General features: G+C 40.3%; 1 protein-coding gene across 1 annotated transcript in view; it reads right to left on the bottom strand.

The window, feature by feature from the left end:
* Positions 1-16302, bottom strand: part of atp8a2 (ATPase phospholipid transporting 8A2) — a gene marked incomplete at its 3' end in the record, with an annotated part of 139130 nt that overhangs the window by 57629 nt on the left and 65199 nt on the right. The window contains exons 11-20 of the mRNA XM_084325904.1: positions 14263-14374; positions 13025-13193; positions 9614-9741; positions 8446-8523; positions 8173-8261; positions 7793-7837; positions 5562-5637; positions 5118-5306; positions 1510-1559; positions 965-1034 (exon numbers count right to left, since the gene is read on the bottom strand). Coding sequence (XP_084182030.1) covers positions 965-1034; positions 1510-1559; positions 5118-5306; positions 5562-5637; positions 7793-7837; positions 8173-8261; positions 8446-8523; positions 9614-9741; positions 13025-13193; positions 14263-14374 — 1006 coding nt within the window. The remainder of the gene's footprint in view (positions 1-964; positions 1035-1509; positions 1560-5117; positions 5307-5561; positions 5638-7792; positions 7838-8172; positions 8262-8445; positions 8524-9613; positions 9742-13024; positions 13194-14262; positions 14375-16302) is intronic.

Genomic DNA, 16302 nt, shown 5'->3' with positions numbered 1-16302 from the left:
GTTGTATATTATAACTCATACTGTATATTATAACTCATACCAGGACCAGTACTTAGAACGTGTTGTATATTATAACTCATACTGTATATTATAACTCATACTAGGACCAGTACTTAGAACATGTTGTATATTATAACTCGTACTGTATATTATAACTCATACTAGGACCAGTACTTAGAACGTGTTGTACATTATAACTCATACTGTATATTATAACTCATACTAGTACCAGTACTTAGAACATGTTGTATATTATAACTCATACTGTATATTATAACTCATACTAGGACGAGTACATAGAACGTGTTGTATTATAACTCATACTAGGACCAGTACTTAGAACATGTTGTATATTATAACTCATACTGTATATTATAACTCATACTAGGACCAGTACTTAGAACATGTTGTATATTATAACTCGTACTGTATATTATAACTCATACTAGGACCAGTACTTAGAACATGTTGTATATTATAACTCATACTGTATATTATAACTCATACCAGGACCAGTACTTAGAACATGTTGTATATTATAACTCATACTGTATATTATAACTCATACCAGGACCAGTACTTAGAACGTGTTGTATATTATAACTCATACTGTATATTATAACTCATACTAGGACCAGTACTTAGAACATGTTGTATATTATAACTCGTACTGTATATTATAACTCATACTAGGACCAGTACTTAGAACGTGTTGTACATTATAACTCATACTGTATATTATAACTCATACTAGTACCAGTACTTAGAACATGTTGTATATTATAACTCATACTGTATATTATAACTCATACTAGGACGAGTACATAGAACGTGTTGTATTATAACTCATACTAGGACCAGTACTTAGAACGTGTTGTATATTATAACTCATACTGTATATTATAACTCCTACTAGGACGAGTACTTAGAACGTGTTGTATATTATAACTCAAGCTGTACTTACAGCTCCTTTGCAGTATAGCCGTAGTTTCCCATCAGGCGTTCGCACCACGACAGACATGCGCTTGCGGTTACTGTGAAAGACAGAGTGGAATCTGATCAGTGCATTGTACAATATTCCCCTAGCCTCTCTCCACTGTAAGCACGCAAGTAAAACATTTGAATATTTCTTTTAGCCGAGACCAGCAGCTCTATAGCCCGCTCTGTTGGTTGGTTGGTCCGCAAGAGTGTCCTCACCCTCGAGCAGCCACAGTTTTCACAAGAGGAGGCTGACATTTGGCATGGAGGTTTGTGTGTGTGTGTGTGTGTGTGTGTGTGTGTGTGTGTGTGTGTGAATGCATGCACACATGGATGCACGCCTGTACGTGGTCGCAGCTATTGCTATATACTTGTGAATACTTGTGTGATGACATTGTCGGGGATTCATGGCGTGATGAGAGAGACAAAGACCTGTGTGTCAGGCTAACAACTGCCCTGCTTCACTGTGACATCACTATGTAAACAGAACATATTATCGTTCCACACCGTCTCCCGTTCAGCAGCTCATACCTTGAGAACTCCAACACGTTCAGCAGCTCATAGGTCTTCTCTTTTCCTCTCTGAAAAACACACAGCAAAAACCCTCTGCTTTCACTACTGTATGAAATGCAACAAATAGACAAATAGCATACATACATACATACATGCATACATACATACAGGCAGATCAAGCACTGTGCCTAGGGGCCCTGCCTCCTCTAGGGGCCCTGCTACCTCTAGGGGCCCTGCCTCCTGCCTCCTCTAGGGCAGTGGTGCCCAGGTAGATCGCGGGCTGATTTCAAGTAGATCTCGATTAATAAAATTTGATTATAAAAAACTATATATATATATATATTTTTTTTTTTGGCTAAATCAACTCTGCCTCTCTTTGTTAACTACAACAAGCAATGCTGTTTGTTATTTAAGATGAGGTCGGACTCGGCACTGACAGATTTGTTAATTATGCTGCTTTTATAAAGCCTCAAATGACGGCTTACAATATTTCATGAAAGCAAAGTGTTTTGTTTGTCTAAGATTTAAAAAGGTTTAAACTTTACAGCACTGACAAAGTGCTGTACAAGTCCCACAACATTAAAAAAATATTATAAAAAAAAAAAAGCTCGAAGCTCGAATTCAAATCAAATCTCGGCCCCAAAGCTTAGAATTCCCCCAAAGAAATTGAAGGTCAGCCCTACTACGGATAGCTCATAGCTCATTATATCAACAGCGTTGTTGTTTGCAGGCTTGCAGCTGTTGGTTAGCTAGCTATCGTTCTCAGTTGGCTAACGTTAACTACTAGCTAGCTAATACTGGCCTACCTTTTAATTCGCAATGGGATGGCTAGCTAACTAACTGTACAAATCGATGTGATTGGCTGAGACCGTCATTTGTACGGTTGGCTGGATTGGGGGTGGCCAGCTGGCTAGCTTTTCAATCAATCAAGCTGGCAGTTCGTAGTGCAGTAGCTGGCTGGATAGCTGTTGTATTGTGGGTTAAGGTAGCCAGCTGGCTGGCTGGCAGTTCGTGGTTAAGTAGCTGGCTAGATAGCTGGCTAATGTTGGCCAATATAGCTGTAACTGAATGATGCTAGCCTTATGTGGTCTTATGAGTTTCAGTTCAAAGGGAAATACTTTGACTATAATGGTCAGAAGTAAATTAACTGTATATACTCTCTTTTAGAAACTCTGTCTCTTAAACAGTACTGTATATCTTGTATGTCATAAATGGCTGGATGTAACAGTACTGTTTATCTGTATGTCAAATGTTATGATGAATTGAAAATGGGGGACCCTGATGTAAACAAGACGAAAGTCTTTCTCTGGTCTGCCTCCCCTTAACAATTGTGTGTATTGAGCCATACTGTATTGAACCCCTTCTGCAATCTGTTAATAAAATGTTCAATCAATCAATCAATCTGTTATGCTTAACATGCAGTACTATTAACTTTACTTAATTTCTAAGATTAGATAATTTAGTTATTTTTAAATGTCTGATCTAAAGATAAACAAAGGGTTTTAAAGTGTTATATTTATCTTCTCTTATAGTACCAGAGAGAAGCTGAGGAGAATCGACCAGCAACAAAAGGAAAAATTTAGTTAAAAATATGTATATATATATTTATCTTTATTATTATTTTTATTTACATTTTAAGATTTCACATTTTCCCCTGTGGTATCGAAAATGGTATCGAATATCGATACTTTTCAAGGTATCGTATCGAAGTTCGAAATTCCAGTATCGTGACAACACTAGTGTGTTGTCAGTTGCAATGTGACAGCTCTGTTTACACATCATTCCTATTCCCTTTTAATTGTACATATATCATTTTTGTTTTGATTGTATTGTTCCACTTTTGCTTTGGCAATGTAAACTCATGTTTTCTCATGCCCATTGAATTGAGTGTGTGTGTTGTCTGTGTATGCAGAGTGTTACAAAGGGTCAGATTAAACCGAATATATATATTTATTGCTTGAGATCCCATGTATAATATTTGTATATCGTCTGATATCCCTTGTATATTCTTTGTACATATACACGGAATATCCCTTTACCTAGGTACAAGCCAGACCATAATATTCGTTCTCCTATTGGACAGCGACCCCCTAGGCGCCAACTGCCATACCCCCAATGTCTAGTTCAAAGCCACCGCTAAGACATGTCTCAACATGCCCAGGTTTGCGCAGTAATACGAGACAGAACTGAGGTTGGCACTAGATTATTCACCTTACGTATAAATACGTCGCAGGTGGATACAGCAGTTAGTTAACCCAACAAGTTGAAGCCTTCACCACGAGTCAACGACCAAGTGAAGTGAGCAACTTTGCGTCTAAATAGAGCACTTAGAACCGCGTGCGAATAGGATAGTAAAAGTGTCAGAGCTTAGTGAAATAACGTCAAGTTCGACCTAGTTAATGTGAAGTACCGTGCACAGGAGAATCTACACCGGCGAATGCAGAGCCTTTTCCGGCTGGATTATATTGCTTTTGGTACTGTGGCTGCTGGAGCAGAGAACCGTCTACCCCACTGCTGTGTGGGATCTACCCGTGAGGAGCATCACTCGAGCCCGTCTCTAGGAAGAGGCTGGCTGGCTTTCATCTATGCTGTCGCGCATACTTGGATTATAGCTGCTGCTTTTGTCTGCCGATCGAGGGGAGTATATGTACCGCCTCCCGTAGCTGGAGCTTATTGATTCCTTGTTGATCCAGACTTTTGCATCCGAACATTCCTCCCCCCTGCTGGCTTACAACCGGAGGGAACCCCCTTAGTATCTCCTGCTGACTACGAGTGTACCTTATATAATTCTTATGCTACAGGTGGTATTCAATTATACCCATCTTAATATGCTCATGGACTTACGCTCTTGACCTACTTAAGTGTTCTTCGCCATATAAGCGCAACTTATAATTCTCAATATTGTAATCTACTATTGCTGCTCTTCTAATAAATACTTCTAAATATGACTCTTTGTTAAGCTGTATTCTTGTGTGGGTGTTCACCATATATACCGTGTACTGTATGGCCAGTAATTAAAGTACATAACTAAGTAGTGGTTTAATAATACCATACTCTCAATACAGTCAGGGAATTGTACCCCTCAGTTACACAGAGTGTGAAATAAATGAGTCATGCTGCCTGCATGCCCAACGTGAGAAGTTAGTCTTGTCATTCTTGTAATTGCTACACTACACCGTTACAATGATATATAAAATATCATATTATATTATATACCCATTCAATATGCACATGACAGAACATATTATATGGCATATAATATTTTCTGTCATGTGCATATTGAATGGGTATTACTAATACTATTAATACTAATACTAGCCGAGAGTAGGTAGAATTTTGGCTGGTAGCTCTCGGCTAGGTGGTAAATTAAAAAGTAGATCTTGGTTCAAAAAAGGTTGGGTACCCCTGCTCTAGGGGCCCTGCCTCCTCAAGGGGCCCTGCCTCCTCTAGGGGCCCTGCCTCCTCTAGGGGTGTCCAGTCTGTTCACCTCACTCCAATCATTTGTACTGCAGAATTATATCTTTATTTTATATTGATACTTGCCGTTAGTGTATCAATATAATACCGCCACACATATCACTGTATACATTTCCCCCCCCCCAGCTCTCCTCTGCACACAGACTCACAGCATCGATGATGACAGAACTAGGGGTCCTGGCCGTGAACACGAAGCCCAGGCCTTTGGCTCCTTTGACCAACGATCCTTCATCCGGCGAGGACGCCTGGTAGATGATCTGGTCGTCCTCTCTCTCTGGGACCACCGTGTGGCACACCGCCATCATGGTCAGGAACTCACAGATCTGAGGGGACGTGGGCTGGTGGACAGACACAACCAAGAGAGAGGAGAGATTTACTTAATTGTCAGTTTGGACGAGACGATTGAAATGTGTCTTTCCGTGTATCATTTCTTGCACAAAGGCACTTCTCTTCAGATAAACGAGAACAATACATTTTACTAGTGTAAAACCGTTCTAAAAACTGAATTTACAAATAACAAGAGAGCCAAAAGCACAACAAAAACAACAACCATATAAACAGACTTATTTGAGAGCAGCAGCTGAGAAACCTACATGGTTCATCTCAATGTTCTGGATGAGTGCAGGGTCATCAAACTCTGTTGCATTATTGGTGTTGGGCGGAAGTTGGCTGCCAGGGAGAGAGAGAAGTGAGACCGTTTTCAATTCGGGAAAGACATATCGAGATAAAGACTTGTTTGACTTCTCTGTATATAAAAACATAGCTTCCATTCAAACAGACGAGAACAAACGTGAACTTAATTGAAGTCTCACACGACTCCCTTTACATACTCTGGCAATACCTGGCCAATGAACTCCTGGGTCCTAGTGTCCCCCAGGTTACATTTATATGAACAAATATTTGTAAATAATGAATAGCCTTAACTTTAGATTAGGGCACACAATAACATCTGAAAATTATTTATAGATCTTTTAAGAATGTTTTACAAATCATTTGTTGAACATGAACAAATAAATGGAGGTATAGTAGTTTTCTCATATCCATTTTTCAAAGCATCTACACATGTGTTACTACACATTAGATGCCATTATTAAATGTTGCACTAATAATTTACAAAGGTTGATCATGTGGAAAAAAGTGACCAACAGATCATTTATGAATGTTAAATTAGTACATTTACAAATTATGTACTAATCAGTTGTAAATGTATATAAATGGTTTGTTCATGATTAGTTCATTATCCACTAATGCATTATAAATTATGTATAACTAATTTGTAAATGTTATACAAATAGTTATAAATGATTTAATAGTAATTTACGAATGTAGATAAATAATTTGTTCATGATTAGTTCAGTATCTACAAATACCTTATAAATGTCTTATAACTGAGGGTTATTATGTAAGGGATAATGTATAGCTACGAGGTCATTGTCGCAAAATAATTGACCGACACAGAGTTTAAAATACCGAGGCGCAGCGCCGAGGTGTTTTAAAACGTCAGTGAAGGTCAATTATTTTGCGACAATGATCGAGTATAGCTATACATTATCCCGCTTATTACATGGCTAACTTACTAACAAATATACCTAATTCATTGTACACCATCGACAAGACGAGATCAAATGCAAACGCAGTTGTTCTGTGGCTCTGTCAGCCCAAATAAAGTGATTATTATTATCGGCAGTCGGCAGGTCTGTGGTCTGATTGCACTGATGACTGAGTGCAGCTGTGCATATGCTGAGCAGCACTGATACAGTGTTGTAGTGGGCTTGATTGCGAACAGCTGCGCACAGCGGTCATTATTGCTTGGCAGAGGTCCGTTATTGTGTGATAACGGACCTCTGACGCGCGCTATTGACCAATCACAAGCAAGCATTTCGGCGATTGTGAAAACGCCATGTAATAAAAAGTGTTAACTTCTTTTCCCATAATGTTGCCCTGTTCCTTTAACAACATCAACACAGGTTTTAAGACAGCATGAAGACTTTTTCCTGGTGACCTCGTATGACTGGTTGTACTGTGTAGCTACGTATTAACATATTGGCACCGATGTGCTCGTCTACGGACCTCAACCTACAGCCTTGTTCTTATGACGGCAGCACTCCCTCTAACCACAACATAGCATTCTCTAGTACTTAATTTTAGAAATGCAAACTGCACTAGAACCAAACCTCTGACTATTATTAGGACCGTTTTTGAGTCTGACCCTTAACCACTGTCTGACTCCGTCTGACTCTTAACCACCAAAACCGGCACACACTATAACGTATATTATGACTGTATTATGTATTCTGTATACCATTTCCTTTTACTCTTAGTATATCCAGATTCAAACTTTATTTGTATTGCTTATATTTATTGTAACGTATGTTATGACCGATTGGGCACACAGACCTTCATCTGCACCTTTGTTTTAATACTGTTTAACCCTAACCCATACCTGTACCTCCCCTCCCCCTCCCCCTCCCCCATGTTGCCATGATGCCTGGATTTCCCGAAAAGGGGTCAATAAAGGTTAGGTCAAAGTATCAGGCTAACAACTGCCCTAAATGTTAAATGGACTGCATTTATATAGCACTATTATCCAAAGCGCTTTACAATTTATGCCTCATATTCACCCATTCACTCACACATTCACACACCGATGGTGGAGGCAGCCACTGTCGCCCCCTTTTGTAGCATGTTGCACTGTACAGCCCTGGTGTGTATGCTGTTCTAGATAACTGTACAGGTGCCAGGGGGACTAGTACACTGGTTTATGTATAAACAGAGTACTAGTACATGTAAGTGAACAGGGGGAGGGCAGAGTTAGATCACTGACCTGAAGTCCTCCATTGAGCGGTCACAGTCAAGGTCGGGGAAATGGCTGCAGCAAAAGTCATTGCATGGAATAAAGATCAATTGAATCAGTTGATTAGTTAGTCATCCAATCAAGCGTGCAAAAGAGATCAATCAAACGGGCAATAAAAAACAAGCAGGGAAACGGATACTCGAGATTAATTAAGTTTAGTTGTGATATCGTCCATCAATTAATTTTTTCCTGTGTTAAATTCTTACAATGACATTTTTAGCAGGAGTTAGTTACATTAATATTGTACACACATTTTTGCACGCAGCAGCTCCTGGTATAGAACTTAGAGGTAAGAGTGAGAGTGAGAGTGAGAGTGAGAGTGAGAGTGAGAGTGAGAGAGAGAGACTGACCCGTAGGTTATTCCTGCTATGGTACACTTTTTGAAGTGCATGACGTTACAGGTCAGAGTCCCCGTCTTGTCAGAGAAGAGATACTTCACCTAGGAGAGGAAGAGATGAAAAGAGAGAGAGAAAGGGAGAGAGATAGATAGATAGAGTGATCAAAACAACAAACAATAGGCGATGAAAGCCAAGGAAAACTTGAAAAATCTCTGAACAGACCGTCTTTGATTGAAAGCTCTCACTGAATACCCATTACTGAATAAGATGAGAGCTTGGTCTGACCTGGCCCAGTTCTTCGTTGAGATTGGACGTTCGGGCCATGGCGGGCGTGTCCGTCTCTGAATAGTACATTTCTACATCCTGTGCGAAGCAACACCAGGAAAAAATATATTAGATCACTACACATATACACATACCGTAATTCCTCTAATAGTAACCCCGGCTTGTATTTGTTTCAACTGTAGCGGATACCAGGCTTGTATTAGGAGGAGGCATGTATAAGAGAGAGGCCTATATTTCTAATTTTCAAACGGATCGTAATGAATAAATCAACATTTTGTGTCAGTATGAACCCAGTAAAATGTACTGGGTTCATTTATTGAAACCAAGTACTGTATGAAATACGGTAGTAAACAGTGCAATTACAGGTGGTCAAAAAAAATTAAATAAAGTAAAATAGTGCAATCACAATACTGGTATAATAATAATAACTTCGTTTTATACAATTCTGAGGTAGGCTTACTCTCTTGGTAAACATTAACACATACCATTATATGGTATTTACTGCACAGCCAGGCCAGCATATAACAACAATAACAAAATATATTGCCTATGGTAAATCCGTTGAGGGAAATACCGTAATTCCTCTAATATACATGAAACCCGGCTTGTATTAGGAGGCCGGCTTATAATTGCTTAGCTCAACAGCACACCCGGTCATTAATAGAGACCCGGTTTTTAATTGAATACCGGTTACTATTAGAGGAATTACGGTACTTACATTTACATGCAAGTGCACACACACACAACCATACTTGTGAGAATGAGACTACATATTCCACCTCAAGCCTAACCCTACATTCTCTAGTGTAATGAGTTACTATATATATAGTTATAATATAATATATAGTAACTGTGAAATTCTGCCATTAGATGGCATTACAGATTAAACCTTTAATCCTCACCATTGCATGCCTAATGTTAACCCCTGCCCTAACCTAACCTTACTCCAATTCCTACCCAGACTTACCTAACTTCTTACCTAAACCTGACAACTAACCCTAAAATGGCCTCTTTTATTTAATATAAAGAAGTATTATATTATTATTATTATTAATATAAAGTGTGCTTACAATCTTACAATTGCCATTTGGTCCTCACAAGGGTAGAAGTACAAGAGAGCACACACACACACACACACACACACACACACACAGTAACCAGTCTGTACCCAGTTTATGAAGAGGGCCTGGGTGAACTTGACCACCTCCAGAGTGACCAGCAGGCTGATGGGGATCAGGTTGTTATAGAGGATGATGAAGGTCAGCAGGTTGTACGCAAAGTTAGTAGAGATGTCACCTACACACACACACACACACACGGTTATTAATTATACAGTATAATCATAGTAACAGTACACATTTGATTACTTTAAAGAATTGCACAAAGTGTGTGTGTGGTGGGGGATACATGCATGTATGTGTGTGTGTCACAGTGTGTAAGAGATGTTACTTTTTATATCCTTGAAGCACGCACACACACATTCATTCACACACACACACACACACACACACACAGTTATTAAATATGACTGTTGATTATAATGAGTATGATTAACACTTTCCACGCCAGACCCGATGATAGTCGGGTTAACTCGCCGAACGTTCAGCGCCAGACCCGAGTATAGTCGGGTTTTGGCCGTTATTTCTTTTATTCGATATTTCCATTCATTATCCATCCAGGGAGCCTGGTGTTATCATTGGGAATGGGTCTGAGATCGCAAAAGTCCAATACTGCCGCAGTTGCGGCCGGTATTGCACATCCTTTGAAACTCTGTGTATTTGGGTGTGCGTTGATTATCTAGGTCCGGGCGGACTTTTCCTTGTCGGGCATGACGAGCGGTTATAACGCATGGATTTATAAGAATCAAACACTCCCGATTCATGTTCTTTGGTGGATTATTTTGGCGACACGATCGACATCAATACTTGGAATGGCGATCAGATAATTGGAATATTCTTTTTGGGGTACATCCTAGTCAAGGTAAGGGCTATATGGTATCAATCTTGTGTTGATCTAAGAATTCCTTCATTGCGATCGGAGCGTATGTGTGTAATGTACTGTGTAACGTATTCCGTTGGTGACGATCAAAGCTTAACAATATGACCCCCCCCCCCGCCTTTCATGCATTCATGATGAAACCATAATACCTATAATCTAGATTTGATTTGAGAATAGTAGCTAGTCGAGGCGTGTGTGTGTGTGTGTGTGTGTGTGTGTGCGTGTGTGTCATAGTGTGGAAGAGCTGTTATTGTCCTTGAAGTCACTGTGCCGTCTGTGCTGTGTATATCAACCTGATTGTCACTGTGCTGTCTGTTTAACTGTGCGGTGCTGTATATATCAACCTGGTTGTCATTGAGCACATACTGTGTGCCAGGTTAGATTACAGCTCTCTGAATATTTCTTTACATTTACATTGTTTATGTCCCCTGCCTGTTTGATAAGTGATATGTGGACATAAATAAATCTTTCAATGTGTGCATGAGGGAGCGGCTCCGTCACTGACTGCGAGCAGTGCGCATACACACACGCACACACACACACACGCACGCACACACACCAAACATTCACCATTCCCTTGTTATTGTACTGAGAACATCAAAACCCCCCCCATCATTAATTTCCTTTACCGTCAGTAACACAACCAAGGGTGCACACCTGGGAGTGCTACATTCATTCATATTATAATACATACATGCATAGATTCATACATATATATTTATTATATCATGGTTGTGGTTTTTATTGGTGTTGCTATTTGCTTGGTTTAGGTTAATGAAAACATTTGTATAAAGTGTTTTAACAAAAATAAAATTGTTAATTAATTTATGTGTAGCACCTGTGTAGGAAGTGTTAGTTAATTATGTGTGGCACCTGTGTGAAGCCTGATGTGAGGCTATACCAGGTGTACATGAGGGCCGTTTTGGTACAAAGTAGGTAAGATAGTGAAGCTCCGTAAGTGTTTTTGTTAGTCTGTTTAGTATTGGGAGTTATTGTGGAACTCATTGTATAGTGTAGCTATACTGGTATAGTGTATTTTTGTTTTGTTATTTCGCTTGTGTCACTGTTTTGTAAGTAAATGTCACCTCTGTACCGTGGGAGCACGGCGAATAAAGAACACCAACCATACTTGTTCCGACTACGCCATTGTTTGTGGGAGTTTTGAGGCGTTCTAAAGAGAACCCCCGCCACAGTGTGTCTGTGTGTGTGTGTGTGTGTGTGTGTAATGTATACTGTATATATATATATAATATGTGTGTATATATATATATATTAGGCCTGTCCCCGACTAAGGATTTGCATAGTCGACTTTGATTGCCTTCAGTCGACTCCTTCAGACATTAAGCACCCCCACAGCCCAAATGGAATGATCCCAAATTATTATTATTTCTTTAAAATATATATATCTATAATTTAGTTTTTTTTTGCCATTCGGGGGGAATGGCAAAAAAAACAAAATTATAAATATATATATTTTAAAGAAATAATAATAATTTGGGATCATTCCATTTGGGCTGTGGGGGTGCTTAATGTCTGAAGGAGTCGACTGAAGGCTTCTTGTCCTCTGCAAAAGCATGCAATTGGTCCACTGATGGATACATCTTGATATTTGTCTAGTCGTGTGTTCATTAGACGGGGGAAATCTTCTTTCTGTTAGCCTCGCTGGTATACATGTCAAAATACTTCCCAAAGGTCAGTGAATACCACGATCACAACACCAGAGGGAGCTCCACAAATCATGTTAAACCCAGATTCGGCTCAAACAAGGGACTAAACACGTTTCGCAATTATGCCACATCAATGTGGAACGCCCTACCCAAAGCTGTAAAGGAATGTGAATCACTACCCACTTTCAAAAACTCTCAAAAAACACCTACGGGAGACTGCAATTCGAAACTGGCCCCTGTAAATGTCCTAACAACCCCCTCCAATGTACAGTAAATTACCAAGTATGGTCTTGTCAATATTCCAATGTACAGTTTTGTTTGTACTGTTGTACAGTGTCCCCCACCCACCCCTCCTACCCAACCTCCCCCCCCCACTCCTACCCAACCCCCCCCCCCCCCACCCACCTCCAATGTACAGTCCCCCCCCACCCCCACCTACCCAATCCAATGTACAGTTTCTACGTCAAATGTATATACTCTTTTTTTCTGGACTCTTTGTATAGATGTAGCAGTACTGTCTATCTGTATGTCATGTATGTCATATATGTTACGATTAATTGAGAATGGGGGACCCTGATGTAAACAAGACGAAAGTCTTTCTCTGGTCTGCATCCCCTTAACAATTGTATGTATTGAGCTGTACTGTACTGTACCCATTCTGCAATCTGTTAATAAAGTTTTCAATCAATCAATCAATGCGCGCCATTAGCGTTAGCCACGCTTCTAGGCCTCTTTGCTTTTGGAAAGAATGATACAAAGAAATATATATATATTAAACTATTTTATTTATATATATATATATATATATTTTTTTTGCATTCGACAAACAGGTTGGCAGTCGACTACGGCTCCTTTCGATTGATTAGTGGACTAGTCGAGGTCAGCCCTAATATATATATACACTGTACACTGACCAGCTCTAGACAGGTACCAGCAGGCCTCTTCGGTGTGTGTTCTGTTCCAGATGGCAGCTCCTACAGAGCTGATGAGAGCCATCACCAACAGGATACAGAACAGAACCAGAATCTGCACGTTGGTCACTCGCTCCACGTTGGACCGCTTCAGGGGAGCCTTGGTGGAGTTCTGGCGGATTACAGATTGTGACATTATTATTTATTTACCCAGTCAAAGCTCTGCTAAGTATGCTCTTTCCCAGCAATGTGCTGCTACACACACTGGTACATACTGTTCCACACACTGTTCCACACACAGTTCCACACACTGTTACACACAGTTACACATCGCTCGGATAGGAGTGGGTCTGAAGCGGCCAGACAATGTAGAGCGGAGGGGTCTTGAACACACTGTTACAGTGTTACATACTGCTATACACTGTTACACACACACTGTTACATACCGTTACACACACTGTTCCACACCTGTGAGCTGCCCTTTACAACCACAGTCATCCACTTTTGGCCACTGAGCCAATTCAATATTATTGTTTATTGTATGTATATATCAGTATCATATCATGATTAAATGTATGATATAGTGATATGTCATCTAAATTAACGATAACAACCACGTATTAGCTCAAATTAGATCTTCAATATTTGAGGGGTTTGGTTTCACGCGATGACCAGCAATTGGATTACTTATCTTGTGATTTTGCATCACTGTGTTCACATATTGTGATATATATATAGATGATATTTCTTTCATATCAGCCCAGCCCTACTGTACTTGGCATTAGTTGCAGAGGGTGGAGAGCAACCATCTGGTTATAATTAGGGATGTCCGATATCATCGGCCTACCGATATTGTCATTCAAATGTATATCGGAAATGATCTGTATCATTTTTCACCTACCTTTATTTACCCAGGCAAGCAAGTAAGAACAAAATTTATTTTATTTATTGTCAAAAGTATGCATAATGTTGTGTTAATTCCATGACAAGAGATATGTAATGTTAATTACCTGAAATTATTCAGTTTCTTGGGGGGGAAACCCTGCATATAACGGTATCGGTTAATATCGGTATCGGAAATTAAGAGTTGGACAATATCGGTATATCGGATATCGGTAAAAAAGCCAATATTGAACATCCCTAGTCATAATCTAATCTAACCTCTCGAACACTGCTGCTGAACTAGATGAGAAATACATGTGAAATTCAACACTACATTCACAGACCAGAGACCAGTTTACCTGCATCAGCTTGGAGTCATGCCCAGTGTAGACTATGATTCCCACAACCCACTGGGTGTTCCTGAGCTGGGCGCCTCGCAGCAGCACCTGGTCAGGGCCCACAGGAGCCGGGCTGGGGGGGAGACACATCACCAGGACATTTGAATTTAAATACATTTAATTTGGGGTCAACTGTATCATTAAAAGGTGCTGTAAGTGATATTCTTTTGTTAAATAAGTATAAGTATATATATAAGTGTTAAATAGCTCTACATTACAACAGCCATCACTGTGTCTGGTCAGTAACATGGGTCTCCCAGTCCCTCCACTCTGCAGGAAAACAGAGAATACATTTTCTGGTATCCCTTTATCCAATCAGGAGAGAGAAGCCTAGATATTTATTTCAAGAAATCTAAATTTGTGAAAATGTATTTTCTGTTTACTGCAGAGTGGGGGGACTGGGTACGTGAGAGCATGAGTGAGTGAGTGAGTAAGTATTGAAATTCTTTATTGGGAAAACCACATTGAGATACAGTATCTCGTTTTCGAGAGGGTCCCACATTTTGTGCAATGTAATTCAGAATCAGAACACATGACACACAACAGCAACAAAAAAATTAAATAAATAAAGGACACACACAAAAACACAACAGAACAAGTACACATTATAAGAGGATATGTCTCATTATAAGAGGATATGTCTCAATCTCCATCATAATAGGCCCACTCCACGGCAGTCACATGACGGTGCCACTGCAGGGCAAACAAATATGCTTACCCCGCGATGACACCGCCAGGCAGCCGCCGCGAGAAAGGCCCAACAAAACATTCAAAGGGTGAGTAGAATACAGGATGTAATAGATATTGAGCTCCAGGACTGGCAGGAGAAGAGGAGCAATCAACCTGCCCAACGAGCGCCCCAAATCAACCAATCGACCCCCCCTGCCTAAAAATAGGAGTAGAGCCAACTAGCTAACCCGTAACACACGCATAAAGGACGGCTATGCCCCACGTCCCCTCACCAGCGCAGGAGCCCCACCAAGGAAGCATGTACACTTGACCATAAAATTAGAACAAAGAGCATTTTTAAAGAGGTAAAATGAAGATATGGATCGAATGGTCACCGGAAGGTTGTTCCAGTCCGAAGGGGCTTTGAACATGAAAGATTTCTTGGCCATTGCTTTTGAAAATGGAGAAACTGTGAAAAAATACTGTACAGAGTGTCTTAGACGATAAGTGCAAGAAAAAGGGACCATCAACTGTTTCAGATAAGCAGGCTAGTCAGAATGGATACATTTGAAAATCAATTGCAGCCAATGTCTCTGTCTTCTTAAAGTAGGAGAAGGCCCGCCTGTTCGAGTCCAGCTCACAGCTCCGGGGTTGTCACCAGCTTGGCTGGCCGTTCACACTAATACAATTGGCAGTATTAGAGGGTGGGAGAAGCTGGCGGGGTGGGTCCGGGTCGTTGTAAACAGCGACTCCTACAGTTCGGTCGGGGCGCCTGCTAAGCACGGATAGGACTTGAGTGGGATAGTGTGATCCTTCCACACGCTACGCCCTCTCAATGAGAATCCGCGCTGCCAGGTGAAAAGAAGCGGTTGATTGGCTGGACGTGTGTCGTAGGAAGCACGTGATAGCCTCCACTCTCCCAGACCAACTGTGGGGGGTAAGTGCGCAGCGACCAGGAAGGGGATTGGGAATTGGCATAACGACTAACATTGGGATGGGAGAAAATCGGAGGAAAATGGAGGGGGGAAAAGATCAAAAAAAAAATAAATAAAAAATAAAGTAGGATAAGGCCAGTCTAAGGTTTGATACATAGTACAATGGTGTGTTGTGAACGGACAGTCAAGAACAAATCTGCATAGTCTATTGTAAGCCACATTTAGAGGTGATAATGGGTTTTGGAGGCAGCTTGATAGACAACATCAGCATAGTCCATTAATGGCAAAATAAGTTTGTGAAAGTTTCTTTCTAACAGTGAAGGAAAAACAATGTCTAGCTCTATAAAGGACTCCAATGCTGCGATTCATTTTAATAACAGTAGAGGTAATATGTAAA

Source organism: Notolepis coatsorum, assembly GCF_963971535.1.
Source record: "Notolepis coatsorum genome assembly, chromosome: 12".
In the NCBI taxonomy this organism is placed as follows: Eukaryota; Metazoa; Chordata; class Actinopteri; order Aulopiformes; family Paralepididae; genus Notolepis; species Notolepis coatsorum.
This window is presented reverse-complemented; position numbering and strand designations above follow the sequence as displayed.